This window comes from Pleurodeles waltl, chromosome 12 (assembly GCF_031143425.1).
Source record: "Pleurodeles waltl isolate 20211129_DDA chromosome 12, aPleWal1.hap1.20221129, whole genome shotgun sequence".
Lineage (NCBI taxonomy): Eukaryota > Metazoa > Chordata > Amphibia > Caudata > Salamandridae > Pleurodeles > Pleurodeles waltl.
This window is the reverse complement of record NC_090451.1, coordinates 523,741,475-523,756,124: the sequence shown is the minus strand read 5'-3', so window position 1 is coordinate 523,756,124 and position 14,650 is coordinate 523,741,475. Positions and strand designations below refer to the sequence as shown.

Here is a 14,650-nt window from a genome sequence, read left to right as displayed (position 1 = left end):
TCCAGTTGTCTGATGCCGGAGTTGGTAGACAGTGAGATGAAGACGGTTAGCAATGCAGCGCTGGAGCAGGTGAAGAGATCCTGGGTGATGCAGTTGATGTGCCACGCCGGATGAAGGATTGCAGTCAGTTTGTGGTGTGGAAAAACCACCAACAAGCCTTGGCAAAGGCAAATGTCACGTTTGGTGCAAAAGTGGCACTGCCGGGGACCAGCAAGGTCCAAGGGGGACTCAACTCATTAGGGGGGAGGGTAGAAGAATGGTAGAATGGAGAGAGAGAGAGAGAGAGAGAGAGAGTTCCAGGCAACCCTCAGCAGTACAGAGAGTCCAAAGAAGGAGGCAGCCCCCACAGAAGACCCACAGGTAAGGAGCCCAGAAGTCGCATAGAGGCCCACGCAGCACACCTGAAGAGAGGTCCCATGTCGCAGGAGAAACCTGCAGAGGGCTGTGCTTCGCAGGGAAGAGTGTTGGGGTCTGGGGCTACACAGAGCCTGAAGATCCCTTGGGGGAGACTTGCTGCCCTCAGACGATGCACAGCCCGGGAAATGTTGCAGTTGGTGGGGAAGAAGCCGGAGAAACAATGTTGTGAAGCAGAAGCTGCAGATTGTAGGTCCCTGTGGAGTCCGGTTGCAGTTCCAGTGGCCAGACATCGAAGCATACGTTGCAGAAGATTCCATCTGGAGTCTTGCAGGTCGATTGAGGGACCCCAGAGGGAGACCTTAACTAGCCCTGGAAGGAGGATTGGTCACCTGCTTGAGCTGGCCACTCTGATGCTCCTAGAGGCCTCTGCCCACCTTGGATTCAAGATGGCAGAATCGAGTGGCCACCTGGAGGAGCTCTGGGCACCACCCCTTGGGTGGTGATGGACAGGGGAGTGGTTACTCCCCTTTCCATGGTCCAGTTTCGTGCCAGAGCAGACACTGGAGGTCCCTGAACTGGTGCAGACTGGTTTATGCAAGGAGGGCACTGAATGTGCCCTTCAAAGCATACCAGTGGCTTGTGGAGGCTACCTCTGCCAAGCCATGTTACACCTATTTCCAAAGGGAATCTTTTGTTCTGCCTTCCTGGGTTTGAGCTGGTCAAGCAGCAGGAGGGCATAAACCCATCTGAGGGGTGGCAGCAGAGTTGGTTGCCCAGAAAACACTAGAAAGCTGGTAGTAGCAATGCTGGGGGTCCTCTGAGGATCCCCCATAGTGCATGGAATCATACAACCAATACTGGCGGGGGGCATTCACAGACAGGCAACCAAATTACACCCTCAGCAGCACAGGGGTGGCCGGTGCAGTGTGTGAAGTAAGTGTTGGATTTTAGGTAAAAATCAATGGAGAGACCCGGGTGTCACACTGGCGATGCAGCAAGGGCACAGGGGGGCTTCTCGAGCAAGCCACTGGCTGGGCAAAGATGAGGGTTGCCTGCAGGTCACTCCTGCACCAGTAGTTGGTTTCTCTCCGGCCTAGGGGCTGTGAATGCAGTGCTTTTTCCAGGCATCGGGTTCCTTTGTTACCAGGCAGTCGCGGTCAGGGGGAGCCTCTGGATTCTCTGCAGGCGTCGCTGTGGGAGTGCATGGAGGTCGTCTAAGGGTGTCCACGTCGTTGGAGTTGCTTGGGGCTTCTCTCTGCAGTGTTGGTTCTTCTGGACACAAGCCGGGGGCGTCTGGTGCAGAGTGTTTGGGAATCACGCTTCCAGAGTGAGGCTCTGAGTCCCTTGAAAGATGGTTTCTTTGTTGCTGTTTTTGACAGACCTGCTGTCCATGGGAGTTTTTTGGTCCTTTGGTTTCGGGGCAGTCCTCTGAGTTTTCCAGCTAATGGCGATGCCCGCCCCTCTGGACATACACCCCCCCATTTGGTGGGAAGTCCGGGGGAGATAATGAGAAAAACAAGGAGTCACCTTCCAGCCAGGACAGCCCCTAAGGTGTCCTGAGCTGAGGCGACCCCTGCCTTAGGAAATCCTCCATGCTTTGGAGGATTCCCCCCCCCCCCCCCCCACACAATAGGATTAGGTTGGTGCCCCCCTTCCTTCAGGGAGGAGGCACAAAGAGGGTTTAGCCACCCTAAAGGACAGTAGCCACTGGCTACTGCCCTCCCTAAACACACACCTAAATTGAGTATTTTTTGGCAACCCCGAACACAGATTCCTGACGACCTACAGCAAGGAGGACTGCTGACCTGAAAGCCCTGCAGAGATGACGGAGACGACAACTGAATTGGCCCCAGCCCTACCGGCCTGTCTCCAGACACTGAGAACCCGCACAGCGATGCATCAAGCGGGACTAGTGACCTCTGAGGACTCAGAGGACTGACCTGCACCTAAAGGACAGGGAAACTCCTGAGGACAGCTGCTCTGTTCAAAACTGCAACAAAGAAACCATCTTTAAAGAGACTCCAGACTCACTCTGGAAGTGTGAGTCTTCACACTCTGCACCGGACACCCCCGGCCTGTGTCCAGAGAAACCCAACAACCCTGAGAGGACCCCCAGGCGACAGACGTGGCTACCCTAGGTCAACCTCCCTGCACCCCCAGGACAACGCCTGCAGAGTGAATCCCGAGGACCCCCCTGACAGCAACTGACCGATGAAAAGAAACTGGATGCCTGGAAGAAGGACTGCATCCGCAACCCCCAGGCCCGTGAAGAACCAACCACCGGTGCAGCAGTGACCAGCAGGCGGCCCTCACCCTTGCCCAGTCGGTGGTTGGCCCGAGAAGCCCCCCCTGTGCCCTGCCTGCAAGGTCTAAGTTACCGCCGGGTCTCCCCATTGATTTCGATCACAAACCCAACGCATTGTTGGCCCACTGCACCCAGCCGCCCCTGTGCCGCTGAGGGTGTACTTTGTGTGCTTACTTGGGACCACCCCAGTGAGCTACAAAACCCCCCTAGTCCACTCCCTGAAGACGCAGGTACTTATCTGCTAGCAGACTGGAACCATTGCACCCCCTGTCTCCATAGGCGCCTATGTTATTTGGGCTCCTCTTTGACCTCTGCACCTGACCGGCACTGTGGTTCTGGGTGTTTGGGGTTGAATTGAACCCCCAACAGTGGGCTGCCCATGCCCCGGAGACTGAACTTGTAAGTGCTTTACTTACCTCTAAAACTAACCTGTACTTACCTCCCCCCAGGAACTGTTGAATTTTGCAGTGTCCACTTTTAAAATAGCTTATTGCCATTTTATGCTATCCTGTGCACATTATTGTTTTGATTCAAAGTTCTATCTATACATATGCAAAGTACCTTACAATTAATGTACTTAACTGCAATTTGACTCTTGTGGTTCTAAAATAAATTAAGAAAATGTTTCTGTATAAAAACCTATTGGCCTGGAGTTAAGCCATTGAGTGTCTGTTCCTCATTTATTGCCTGTGTGTACAACAAATGCTTAACACTACCTTCTGATAAGCCTAACTGCTTGACCACACTACCACAAATAGAGCACTAGTATTATCTATTATTGCCTCTGTCAAGCCTCTTGGGGAACCCTTGAACTATGTGCACACTATCTCTCACTTTGAGAAAGTATATACAGAGCCTGCTTCCTACAGCATGCCCCATAACTAGGAGGGGGGGGTCCTGTGTTTGCCTTCCATTTTGTTTAGTATATGGTTTAGGCTCCCCTAGGTTCACTATTGGTAATTGCTCTGTTTTCTAACTTTTTCTATGCCTATTACTTTTTTCTAATGTATATATTTAATGTATTACCTCCTGTTGGAGGGTTGCCCTTCTAGTGCTTTGTGGTATTGTGTTCTAAAAATAAAGTACCTTTTATTTTTTGTACAACTAAGTGTTTTCTTACATGTGTGTAAGTGCTGTGACTACAGTGGTATTGCATGAGCTTTGCATGTCTCCTAGATAAACCTTGGCTTTTCATCCACTGCTACTTCTAGAGAGCCTGGCTTCTAGACACGCCTACACTTCACTAAGAGGCAATACCTAATATAAGTTGTAAGTACCTTAGTTACCCACCACATTCCAGGCCAGCTTATTACATGAGTAATCTGCAATAAGGGTATCCACCAGAATGAGCATTTCAGAAGATAAGTAACTTGTGTTCATCACTCACAATTGGGGAATGTTAAAAGTATCCTATATTGCAGACATTATTGGCTTGGGAATTCCATTTTTAACTGTATTTATTCCTCATTATATTGTGATCTACCGGTTCAGCCGCTGCACTATGTAGATTGACCTGCATGTATCTTGCATTCCGAGACTGTCATTTTATCTTTCGCAGGATGGTAGTGTTGCAGCTCAGCTTCAGGTTACTGAAGTTATTGTAAACTAGGCTTGACCAACAGTATATTGTTCTGCCTGCTGAATATAACTGGAAGTCATTTTTTATTTGCATAACGCAAAAGGATTTTTGGTTCATCAAATCTTTTTGTGTCTACCAATGACTACCTTTGAACTGTATGTTAAATGCCCTTTTGTTATCATGTCTCCTTTGCAGCTCAATCTAAAGTTTGAGATAGAGGTTCTCTGTAAGAACCTGTCTTTGGATATCAATGACTTAAAACCAGGCAATCTCTTGAAGGACAAAGACCGTCTCAAGAGTCTGGATGAACAGCTTTCTGTCCCCAAAAAAGATGTAAAGCTCCTTGAGGACGTTCCGCCGATTACCTCTGCCAACGAGTATGCAATCCGTACTGCTGGGAAGTTGTGGGCTTCTGTAGAGAAGCAAGAGTCTGATGCAGTGTTTACAGGTAACTACCTTCTGGACTATATCGTTTTGCATGAGATTACTCATGCAGCAATTTAGGTTATCTGCTTTGAATAATTATTATTTAGGCCTTGCTTATTTTCACGCTTGCAGTCTATTATACATTTTGATGTCACTGTTTGCAAATTCAGACAGTATGCACTGGATTGAAACACATTTGTTTACTTTTAATGTGAATGGTTTCAATTTTCTGGAAGCCATTGTAGTCCAAGTTACTTCATATTCATATCGTGTGGCTCTATATACACATGCTGTGCATACTCCTGCCACATAGTGTTGGACTTGGACATTGCAAGTATTTCTTCAGACGTCTTATGAGTCATGGGGTCTGTGTCTCCTCTGTCATTGGTGCGAATTGTCAGACTCCATTGTTTGTTTTTCTTCACCTTTGGGTCTCACCCAGTGTGCTCATGGTTTCAAAGAGTTAATCTGTTCCTGTCATGGCCTCAAGTCCTTTTTTGCACCCACTGAAAGAAAGCTTTGTGTTTTTGAATGTGTGGCGCACTTTCCATCGTTCAGTTGCATCAACAATGTGCAACCAGGCAAGTACTTTTTAGTGTGAAACAGTTTTCGCAGACCCTTCTCTGGGGAAGTATTGCTTGGGTACCTATTCTAAGGCAAGGAGTCTGCAGCTATAAGTCTATCAAATGAACAAGTTGTTTACCTTAGCACCTTAACTGGTAGAGTCTATCTGGCTGCTTATTCCTTAACGGCCCACCAATCTGCACTGCAAACTGATTGCTAGGGTGAGTGCTTTTCCCTTTTTTAGGGTCCTAGATTTCCAAACTAGTGGTCAGTGGTGTTCTTGTTTTGTCAGTCCTGGTGTGGCAAGTGGTGAAAAGAAACGGACGTTAGCATGCAGCTGGGGCCCGGTCTAAGCACCGTGCACACCACTTCTGGCACTAATGCCACGCAGAGCCGAACACCACCTACCAGCACACAGGGGTACTGCTCACAAAAACAAATTCCAGATTCAGTCTGATGCCTGGGTATAGTTCTAAGGTAAGTGATCTGCCACTAAAGTGTCTCTACGAGATAAGGTATTACCAAGGGTAAGTAACTGGTTTGTTACCTCCTACACAGTCAAAGATCACGGTTGGCTAATTCATCAATCAGACTACACCTAGCCACCATTGCTGCAAATATGCAGAACAGGCAACTTTCTTCCTCAAAATCCGTTATGTAAATGATCATTCTGATGGATACACCTAACTGTGGACTCCTCACCTAAAGAATTCTCCCCTCTCGCCAGCCTCAACGGAAATTTCTTCTAGCTCTGCACGTCGACGTCACAATCGCCCGACTCCACGCGATGCCGTATGATGTCATATAGGCAATAAGAAGCACTCGTCGACGTGCAGACGTCAGTTCCCTTTTTTCTGTGCCTCCGAGTAACGGTTTTTCTTCGAGGCTCACAGGGAGCTACAGTTGCTAATCGACGGTTACAATGTCGGAGCCAAGGAAATCCAGCTTAAAGCCATGTAACCAGTGCGGGGGTCGAATGTCGGTTACTGATCCCCATGAGAATTGCCTCTGGTGCCGTAGCTCCGACCATGAGGTCGAGTCATGCGGCTCCTGCCAGCGCATGAACCCAAAGGCACTCAAGGAAAGGGAGGCAAAATTGTTCTTGGCCCGTTCCAAGAAAAAGGAGAGGTGTCATCGGAGGGAGTCCTCTTCAAGATCCTCGAGGGCTCATCATCGGCATGGTGACTCTCTGCGCCGTCACGACTCCTGGTGCTGATCGAGTAAGGGGCAGTCCCGGTCTAGATCGGCATCTCCATCAGCTCTTCGCCGTCCGACGTGGGAGATTAGCTGACTGTCACCCCTCCACCTTCTACGACTCAGACTTCACCTGGGTTGGTTTTCGAGGTCGAGCCTCTTCAGAGACCAGAGGGTTCTCCTTACCTGGCCCATCTACGGCGTCTATGCCGGCGCAACAGCAATACCCGGCTTTCCCGGTGCCGGGTACGGATCCTGCGGTTTTTTAAATGCCATGTTTAATATTTTTTCCACCATGGCGCCGAGTGGAGGACAAGCAGGTCTGTTGGGCCCTTTGGCCTTTAATTTAGGTGTTCTGGCGTCTTATAAGTCGCCTTTCACGCCATTTTTGTCTACTGCAGCTGAACCGGCACCGATGCCCTTGACGTCACCTAGGAGACCTGTTACACCTGCTACGGCGCCGATGGATTCACCTCGGATCCAATCCACAGTCAAGGTTCCTGTGGAGCCGGAAGGTCTGGCGTCGGATGGATCTGAGGTTCGGCGCCGACGGAGATCTTCGGCGTCAGCCGACGCCTTATCGACGCCGGGTCTTGAATCTAGGTTCGATCTAGACGTCTGGCTTTGCGCCTTTTGGAGGAGGAAGAATACAGCAGACAACACCTGGAAGAGGGTGAGATCTTGGAGCCTTCCGGTGACTTTCAAGGTCTTGATACTGAAAGTGGCATCGACGCCTCCCTTGAGTGGGATCTAGCTTCCCCAGGGGAGTACACTGAGGAAGCTGCTTCTTTCCATGCAGTAATACGAAAGGCTGCAGACTTCTTAGATCTCCCTCTTCCGGCTGCGGAGGTGAAGAGGAACCTATTGACGAAGGTGTTGCATCCAGCTTCTGTGACGGCAGAGCCTCTCTTGCCTTTTAATGAGGCTCTTCTAGATCCTATTAAACATCTGGAAAAAACCTGTCTTCAGCGGCTGTCAACAGAGCGGTGGCACGATGCTATCAGGCGGCACCAGGTGACCCGGTCTTGCTCTCCAAGCGCCCAACACCAGAGAGCTTAGTGGTTCAGGCCTCCTGTTCTTCCAGATCCTCTCCTGGCTTGTTTCCCGGAACCCCTGCGGACAGGGAATCGAAGAAAATGGACCATTGTGCCAAAAAGGCCTTTTCTTCATCTAGTATGGCTTTAAAGTCAACCAACGCGACCTGCATTTTGGGACGTTACATCTACTCCCTTATGGAGGAAGCGAAAGGCCATCCAAACTTGTCCCAGGAAATGTTACAGTTGCTGACAGACGCTCAGGCGGCGGCGACCCAGGTGATCCAATCTAGGTTAGACACTTCGGACTCAGTGGCAAGAGCTATGGGCACGACCATAGTTTCCAGAAGACCATCTTGGTTACGTTCGTCTGGCTTTTCATCAGATGTGCAGGCGACTCTCCTGGATCTGCCCTTTGATGGCGAAAAACTCTTTGGAACAAAGGCAGATTCTGCTCTTGAACGATTTAAGGAGAGCATAGCCACAGCGAGGTCGCTAGGACTTCAGTCGGCTGCCTCATCCTCCTTTAGATCTTATAGGAGGTTTAGGGGTTTTGGACGTGGCTCCTCCTTTCTTGGCTGATTTCAAGGACCACAACAAACTGCAAGCTCCCTGCCATACAGATCCTTCAGGGGCAGGGGCAGAGTCCGAACAAGAGGAGCCACCCAGCAGCACTCTGCCTCTTCCTCTTCCTCGGGAGGGGTGCAGCAGGGAAAGCAGCCGTAGTCCTCCACCACTCCCTGTCCATGTGTCTCCGGTAGGGGGGAGATTTGCCCATTTTCTTCCGATGTGGGAGTTTATAACCACGGACTCTTGGGTCATCGACATTGTGAAGAAGGTGTACGCTCGTCCCTTTCGGGAATTCCCTCCTCCCTTCCCTCCCCACCCATCCTTCTGTTCGGAAGACCATCTTCTGTTATTACAACAGGAAGTGTTGTCCCTATTGCCAAAAGGCGTGGTAGAGTTGGTTCCCGAGCAGGAGAGGGGTCAGGGCTGTTATTCAAGATACTTCCTGATCCCCAAAAAGGATGGTCGGTTAAGACCAATTCTGGACTTGAGGACTTTGAATTGATTCCTCAGGCAGGAAAAGTTCAAAATGCTGACCCTGTCACAGGATGAACGAAGGAGATTGGATGGTGTCTGTCGATTTGCAGGACACATACTTTCATATTCCGATCCTCAGATCGCACAGGAAGTATCTCCGGTTTGTGGTGGGATCGCAACGTTATCAGTTTGCAGTCCTCCCGTTTGTGAAGATTCGAGGTGCTGAAGTAAGACCAAAGGTGATGGCGGTGGTAGCGGCAGAGCTCAGAAGAAGGGGGATAGCGGTGTTTCCCTATCTGGATGATTGGTTGATCAAAGCCAAGACTCCGGAGCTCATGCGGCGTCATCTCCAGTCGACAACTCAATTGTTGTACGACCTGGGTTTTTCAATCAATGTGCCCAAATCTCCACTGGAGCCCTCTCAACGCCTCCTGTTCATAGGGGCAGTATTGGACACGACATTGAATCGGGCCTTTCCTCCGCCCCAGAGGGTTCAGGACATCCAGGCGTTGATTCCAATGATTCGAAATGGAGAGGTAGTTCCAGTCCTCAAGGTCCTTCGTCTGCTCGGTCTGTTTGCTTCTTGCATACTGCTGGTCACTCATGCACGCTGGCACATGAGGGCTCTTCAGTGGTGCGTCCGCCGGCAGTGGTTTCAGCACAAGGGAGATCTCGAGGAATCGATAAAGATCTCCAGAGACACTGCGGTGGATCTTCAATGGTGGGCAGCGGTCTACAACCTGTCACAAGGAAGGCCGTTCTCGCTGCCTCCACCGCCACTGTTGCTTCCACTCTAGGGTGGGGAGCTCATCTTGGGGACCTTGAGGTCAAAGGCCTCTGGTCTCCAGTGGGACAGAGATTTCACATCAATCTGTTGGAATTGCGGGCAGTACGTCTGGCTCTCAAGGCCTTCCTCCCTCCCTTCCATTCGCGGTCGGTCAGTCCAGATCCTAACGGACAATACTACCGCAATGTGGTATGTAAACAAGCAGGGAGGAGTGGGATCGTATCTTCTCTGCAGAGAAGCTCTTCGACTCTGGTCCTGGCTTCAGGATCACAAGATCTGCTTGGTAGCACATCATTTGGCCGGGGCTCTGAACGTGCGTGCGGACGATCTCAGTCGACGCAACTTGGTTGACCACGAGTGGCGTCTTCATCCAGATCTGGTTCTGTACATATTCCAGATGTGGGGATATCCACAGATCTGTTTGCGACTCAGGAGAATGCTCAGTGCCCGCTATTTTGCAGCCTCCAGTATCCGGTGCAAGGAGCTTTGGGGGACGCGTTTCAGATGTCCTGGAAGGGTCAGTTGCTTTACGCGTTTCCTCCCATACCCTTGATTCCTCGAGTTCTGAGGAAGATCCGCCAAGACCAAGCCCAGATCATCTTAATAGCTCCGGATTGGCCAAGAAGGGTGTGGTATTCAGACCTTCTCCAACTCTCTGTGCCCCCCCGCTCCGTCTCCCTTACAGGGTGGACCTCCTCTCGCAGTCGCTGGGGCAGATTCTACACCCCCACCTCCAGAGCCTGCACCTTCATGCCTGGAGATTGAACGAGGCAATCTGAGTGCTTTTTCTCTCCCACCAGAAGTGGTGGATGTTATTTTATCGGCCAGGCGACACTCTACCAAATCGATCTATGCAAGTCGTTGGGCTAAATTTGTATGCTGGTGTGGAGAGAATAGAATTGATCCCTTAAAGGATTGTTTGTCTGACATATTGTCATTTGCTCTTTGCCTGACACAGAAGAGTTGTGCGGTTGCCACAGCCAAGGGTTATTTATCTGCACTGTCTGCTTTTCTGTGCCTTCCTGATCAGCCTTCCTTGTTTAAATCTCCTATTGTGTTAAGGTTTCTGAAGGGGCTTACTAACAAATTTCCACCGTTCCCATTTGTTATGCCTCATTGGGACCTTATTTTGGTATTAACATTTTTAATGGGGTCCCCATTTGAACCGTTGCATTCTTGCTCTTTGTGGTTGCTAGTTCTCAAAACTGCGTTCCTGGTGGCCAAACATCGGCCAGAAGGGTCAGTGAGCTTCAGGCTCTTAGTGTAGTGCCCCCATACCTTTCTTTCTATAGAGACAAAGTGGTGTTAAGGACCAAGGCGGCTTTCCTCCCGAAGGTTGTTACACCCTTTCACCTGGGGCAGTCAATTACTCTCTCTTCCTTTTATCCTCCACCTCATCCATCCAAGGAGGAAGAGAGGCTCCACTGGCTGGATCCACTAAGAGCACTGAGCTTCTATGTCGACAGGACAAAGGAGTTCAGGCAAGATGATCAGCTCTTCGTTGGATACGTGAGGAAGAGGAAAGGTAGAGCTGTCCACAAGAGAATGCTATCCAGGTTGGTCAATCTATGTATTAAGATTTTTATTCTTTGGCGAAGAAAGAACCACCTGTGGGGCTTCGTTCCCACTCCACCAGAGCTAAGGCTGCCTCTTAGCCTTTGGCTAGGGGTGTTCCTGTGGCTGATATCTGCAGGGCAGCGACTTGGGCGTCCCTCCATACTTTTGTTAAACATTACTGTTTGGATACCGAGGTTAGGAGGGATGGCCATTTTGCTCACTCAGTGCTGCAGGATTTCTTTGTTTGACCATTCGGGCACCCACCTCCGGAGGTAGTACTGCTTTGGGACTCTATTCTTTAGGTGAGGAATCCACAGGTAGGTGTATCCATCAGAAGAATAAGGTTCGATGGCATCTGTCGCTGTAGATACACATGTTGTGCATAGCCCGCCATCTGGTTTTGGGTCGGAGTGTTACAAGTTGTTTTTCTTCGAAGAAGTCTTTCGAGTCACGGGACCGAGGGACTCCTCCTCTTTGTCTCCATTGCGCATGGGCGTCGACTCCATCTTTGATTGTTTTCTTTCCGCCATCGGGTTCGGACGTGTTCCTTTCGCTCCGGGTTTCGGAACGGAAAGTTAGCTCTAAAATCGGAAAATTACGTCGGTATTGTTGCGTTCGGGATCGGGTTAGATAGCATCGACACCGAATCGATAAGATAACATCTCCGTTGCCCTTCGGGGTAGTTTTCGATCCCCCGTCGGGGCCTGGTCGGCCCGACCGCGTGTGACATCGACGCTGATGGAACGGACCCCGTTCCGATTCTGTCCTAAATGCCACAACAAATACCCGTATACAGACCAACATTCGGTCTGTAACCTGTGCCTGTCGCCCGAGCACAGGGAAGAAACTTGTGAGGCCTGTCGTGCGTTCCGGTCCCGAAAAACGCTCCGTGACCGCCGAGCCAGAAGACTGCAGATGGCGTCCATGCCGACAGGACACCGAGATTTCGAGGAACAAGAAGAAGCCTTCTCGATCCATGACTCTGACGAATTCGACGACCACGAAACAGTGAGTAAGACGTCGAAGATAGCACATAAGAAAACTGACAAGGCCCAGGGGACGCCACTGCCATCAGGCCATGGCTCAACCCATAAAATCGGTGACTGACCATCGGCACCGAAGAAGGCCGAAATAGTGCTGAGATCGTCCGACTCGGGTCGAGACACAGGCACCCAGCCATCTCGGGACCGAGATAGTGCTGCCGACAAAGATCGACGCCGAGATAACGGAGCCAAAGCTGCTCGACGCAGAGACAGCGGCACCGAGGAGGATCGACGCCGAGAGGGTTCGACTCCGAAAAAAAGAAAACTCGCCTCGAAGCCGAAAAAGAGCGTGGACATAGTTGGATGCCAAAACGACCCGCAACCGAGCCAACTACCGGTTCCTATTCAGAGGAACAATCACTGTCCTCTCAAATGCGAAAGCATAGATTCGAGGAGGAATTACAATCCACCGAGGTGGACCACACTCGAAAAAGGATTTTTATACAGAGTGGAACAGGGAAAATAAGCACCCTTCCCCCTATTAGGAGGAAGAGGAGACTTGAATTCCAACAAGAACAAGCACCACAAACAAAACTGGTGAAGAAGGTAACTCTGCCACCCTCTCCTCCACCTGTAGCTTACATTTACCGGCGCAGACTCCGTCACATTCACCGGCTCACACCACCTTAAGCCAAGGTGACCAGGACCAAGATGCTTGGGACTTATACGACGCCCCAGTGTCGGACAACAGTCCAGAGGCGTATCCTACAAAGCCCTCACCACCAGAAGACAGCACAGCATATTCACAAGTGGTGGCTAGAGCAGCAGAGTTCCACAATGTGTCTCTACACTCGGAGCCTGTCGAGGATGACTTCCTCTTCAACACCCTCTCTTCCACACATAGCACCTACCAAAGCCGGCCTATGCTCCCAGGAATGCTAAGGCACGCAAAGGACATATTCAAAGAGCCTGTCAAGAGTAGGGCAATAACACCGAGGGTGGAAAAGAAATATAAACCACCTCCCACAGACCCAGCTTTCATTACCTCACAACTGCCACCAGATTCGGTTGTGGTAGGGGCAGCTCGCAAGAGAGCAAACTCTCACACATCGGGCGATGCACCACCCCCAGATAAGGAGAGCTGCAAGTTCGATGCAGCCGGTAAAAGGGTCGCAGTACAGGCTGCAAACCAGTGGCGCATCGCTAACTCTCAAGCGCTCCTAGCGCGATATGATAGAGCCCACTGGGATGAGATGCAACACCTCATTGAGCATCTACCCACAGAACTACAAAAGCGGGCGAAACAAGTGGTTGAGGAGGGCCAAAACATCTCTAATAACCAGATACGCTCCTCTATGGACGCAGCTGACACAGCTGCAAGAACAATTAACACGGCAGTAACCATATGAAGGCACGCGTGGCTACGAACATCTGGTTTTAAACCAGAGATACAGCAGGCGGTGCTCAATATGCCATTCAATGAGCAACAATTGTTCGGACCTGAAGTGGACACGGCAATTGAGAAGCTAAAAAAGGACACGGACACTGCAAAAGCCATGGGCGCGCTCTACTCCCCGCAGAGCAGAGGCACTTTCAACACCTTCCGCAAGACAACCTTTAGAGGGGGGGTTTCGGGGTCAAGCCACACAAGCCAGTACCTCACATTCAACACCGTCCACCTACCAGGGACAGTACCAAAGGGGAGGCTTTCGGGGCCAATACAGAGGGGGACAATTCCCTAGAAGCAGGGGAAAATTTCAAGGCCCCAAGACACCTACAACCAAGCAGTGACTCACACGTCACTCATCCCCTCCACACAACACCAGTGGGGGGAAGAATAAGTCAGTATTACCAAGAGTGGGAGAAAATAACAACAGACACTTGGGTTTTAGCAATTATCCAACATGGTTATTGCATAGAATTTCTAAAAATCCCTCCAAACATACCACCAAAAACAGAGTATATCAAAACAACATTCGGACCTCCTAGAAATAGAAGTTCAAGCATTACTGCAAAAGAACGCAGTAGAACTGGTACCAGATACACAAGCAAATACAGGGGTTTACTCACTGTACTTTCTAATACCAAAGAAGGACAAAACACTGAGACCAATCCTAGACCTCAGAACACTAAACACATACATCAAATCAGATCACTTTCACATGGTCACGCTACAGGAAGTGTTACCATTGCTAAAGCAACAAGATTACATGACAACCTTAGATCTCAAAGACGCGTATTTCCACATACCAATACATCCGTCGCACAGGAAATACCTAAGGTTTGTATTCAAAGGAATACATTACCAATTCAAAGTATTGCCGTTCGGTTTAACAACTGCACCAAGAGTCTTCACAAAATGCCTAGCAGTAGTGGCTGCACACATCAGAAGGCAGCAAATGCACGTATTCCCGTATCTAGACGACTGGCTAATCAAGACCGACTCACTGACAGGGTGCTCACACCACACAGATCAGGTCATACAAACCCTCTACAAACTGTTTCACCATCAACTATGTGAAATCACACATTCTGCCGTGCAAAGTACAACAATACCTAGGAGCGACAATAGACACAACGAGGGGAATAGCCACTCCAAGTCCACAAAGGGTTCAAAATTTCCAAAAGATTATACAACGCATGTATCCAACACAAAAAATACAGGCGAAGATGATATTACAACTCCTAGGCATGATGTCCTCATGCATAGCCATTGTCCCGAACGCAAGATTACACATGAGGCCCTTACAACAGTGCCTAGCATCACAATGGTCAGAAGCACAGGGTCGCCTTCTAGATCTGGTGTTAATAGACCGCCTA

At 50.0% G+C, this 14,650-nt stretch overlaps 1 protein-coding gene across 1 annotated transcript in view; it reads left to right on the top strand.

Annotated features, from left to right (window-relative positions):
* The window catches only part of CNOT1 (CCR4-NOT transcription complex subunit 1), a 1,177,977-nt gene that overhangs the window by 758,163 nt on the left and 405,164 nt on the right, over positions 1-14,650 (top strand). Inside the window, exon 30 of the mRNA XM_069215998.1 lies at positions 4,437-4,689. Within this exon, the coding sequence (XP_069072099.1) occupies positions 4,437-4,689 (253 nt within the window). The remainder of the gene's footprint in view (positions 1-4,436; positions 4,690-14,650) is intronic.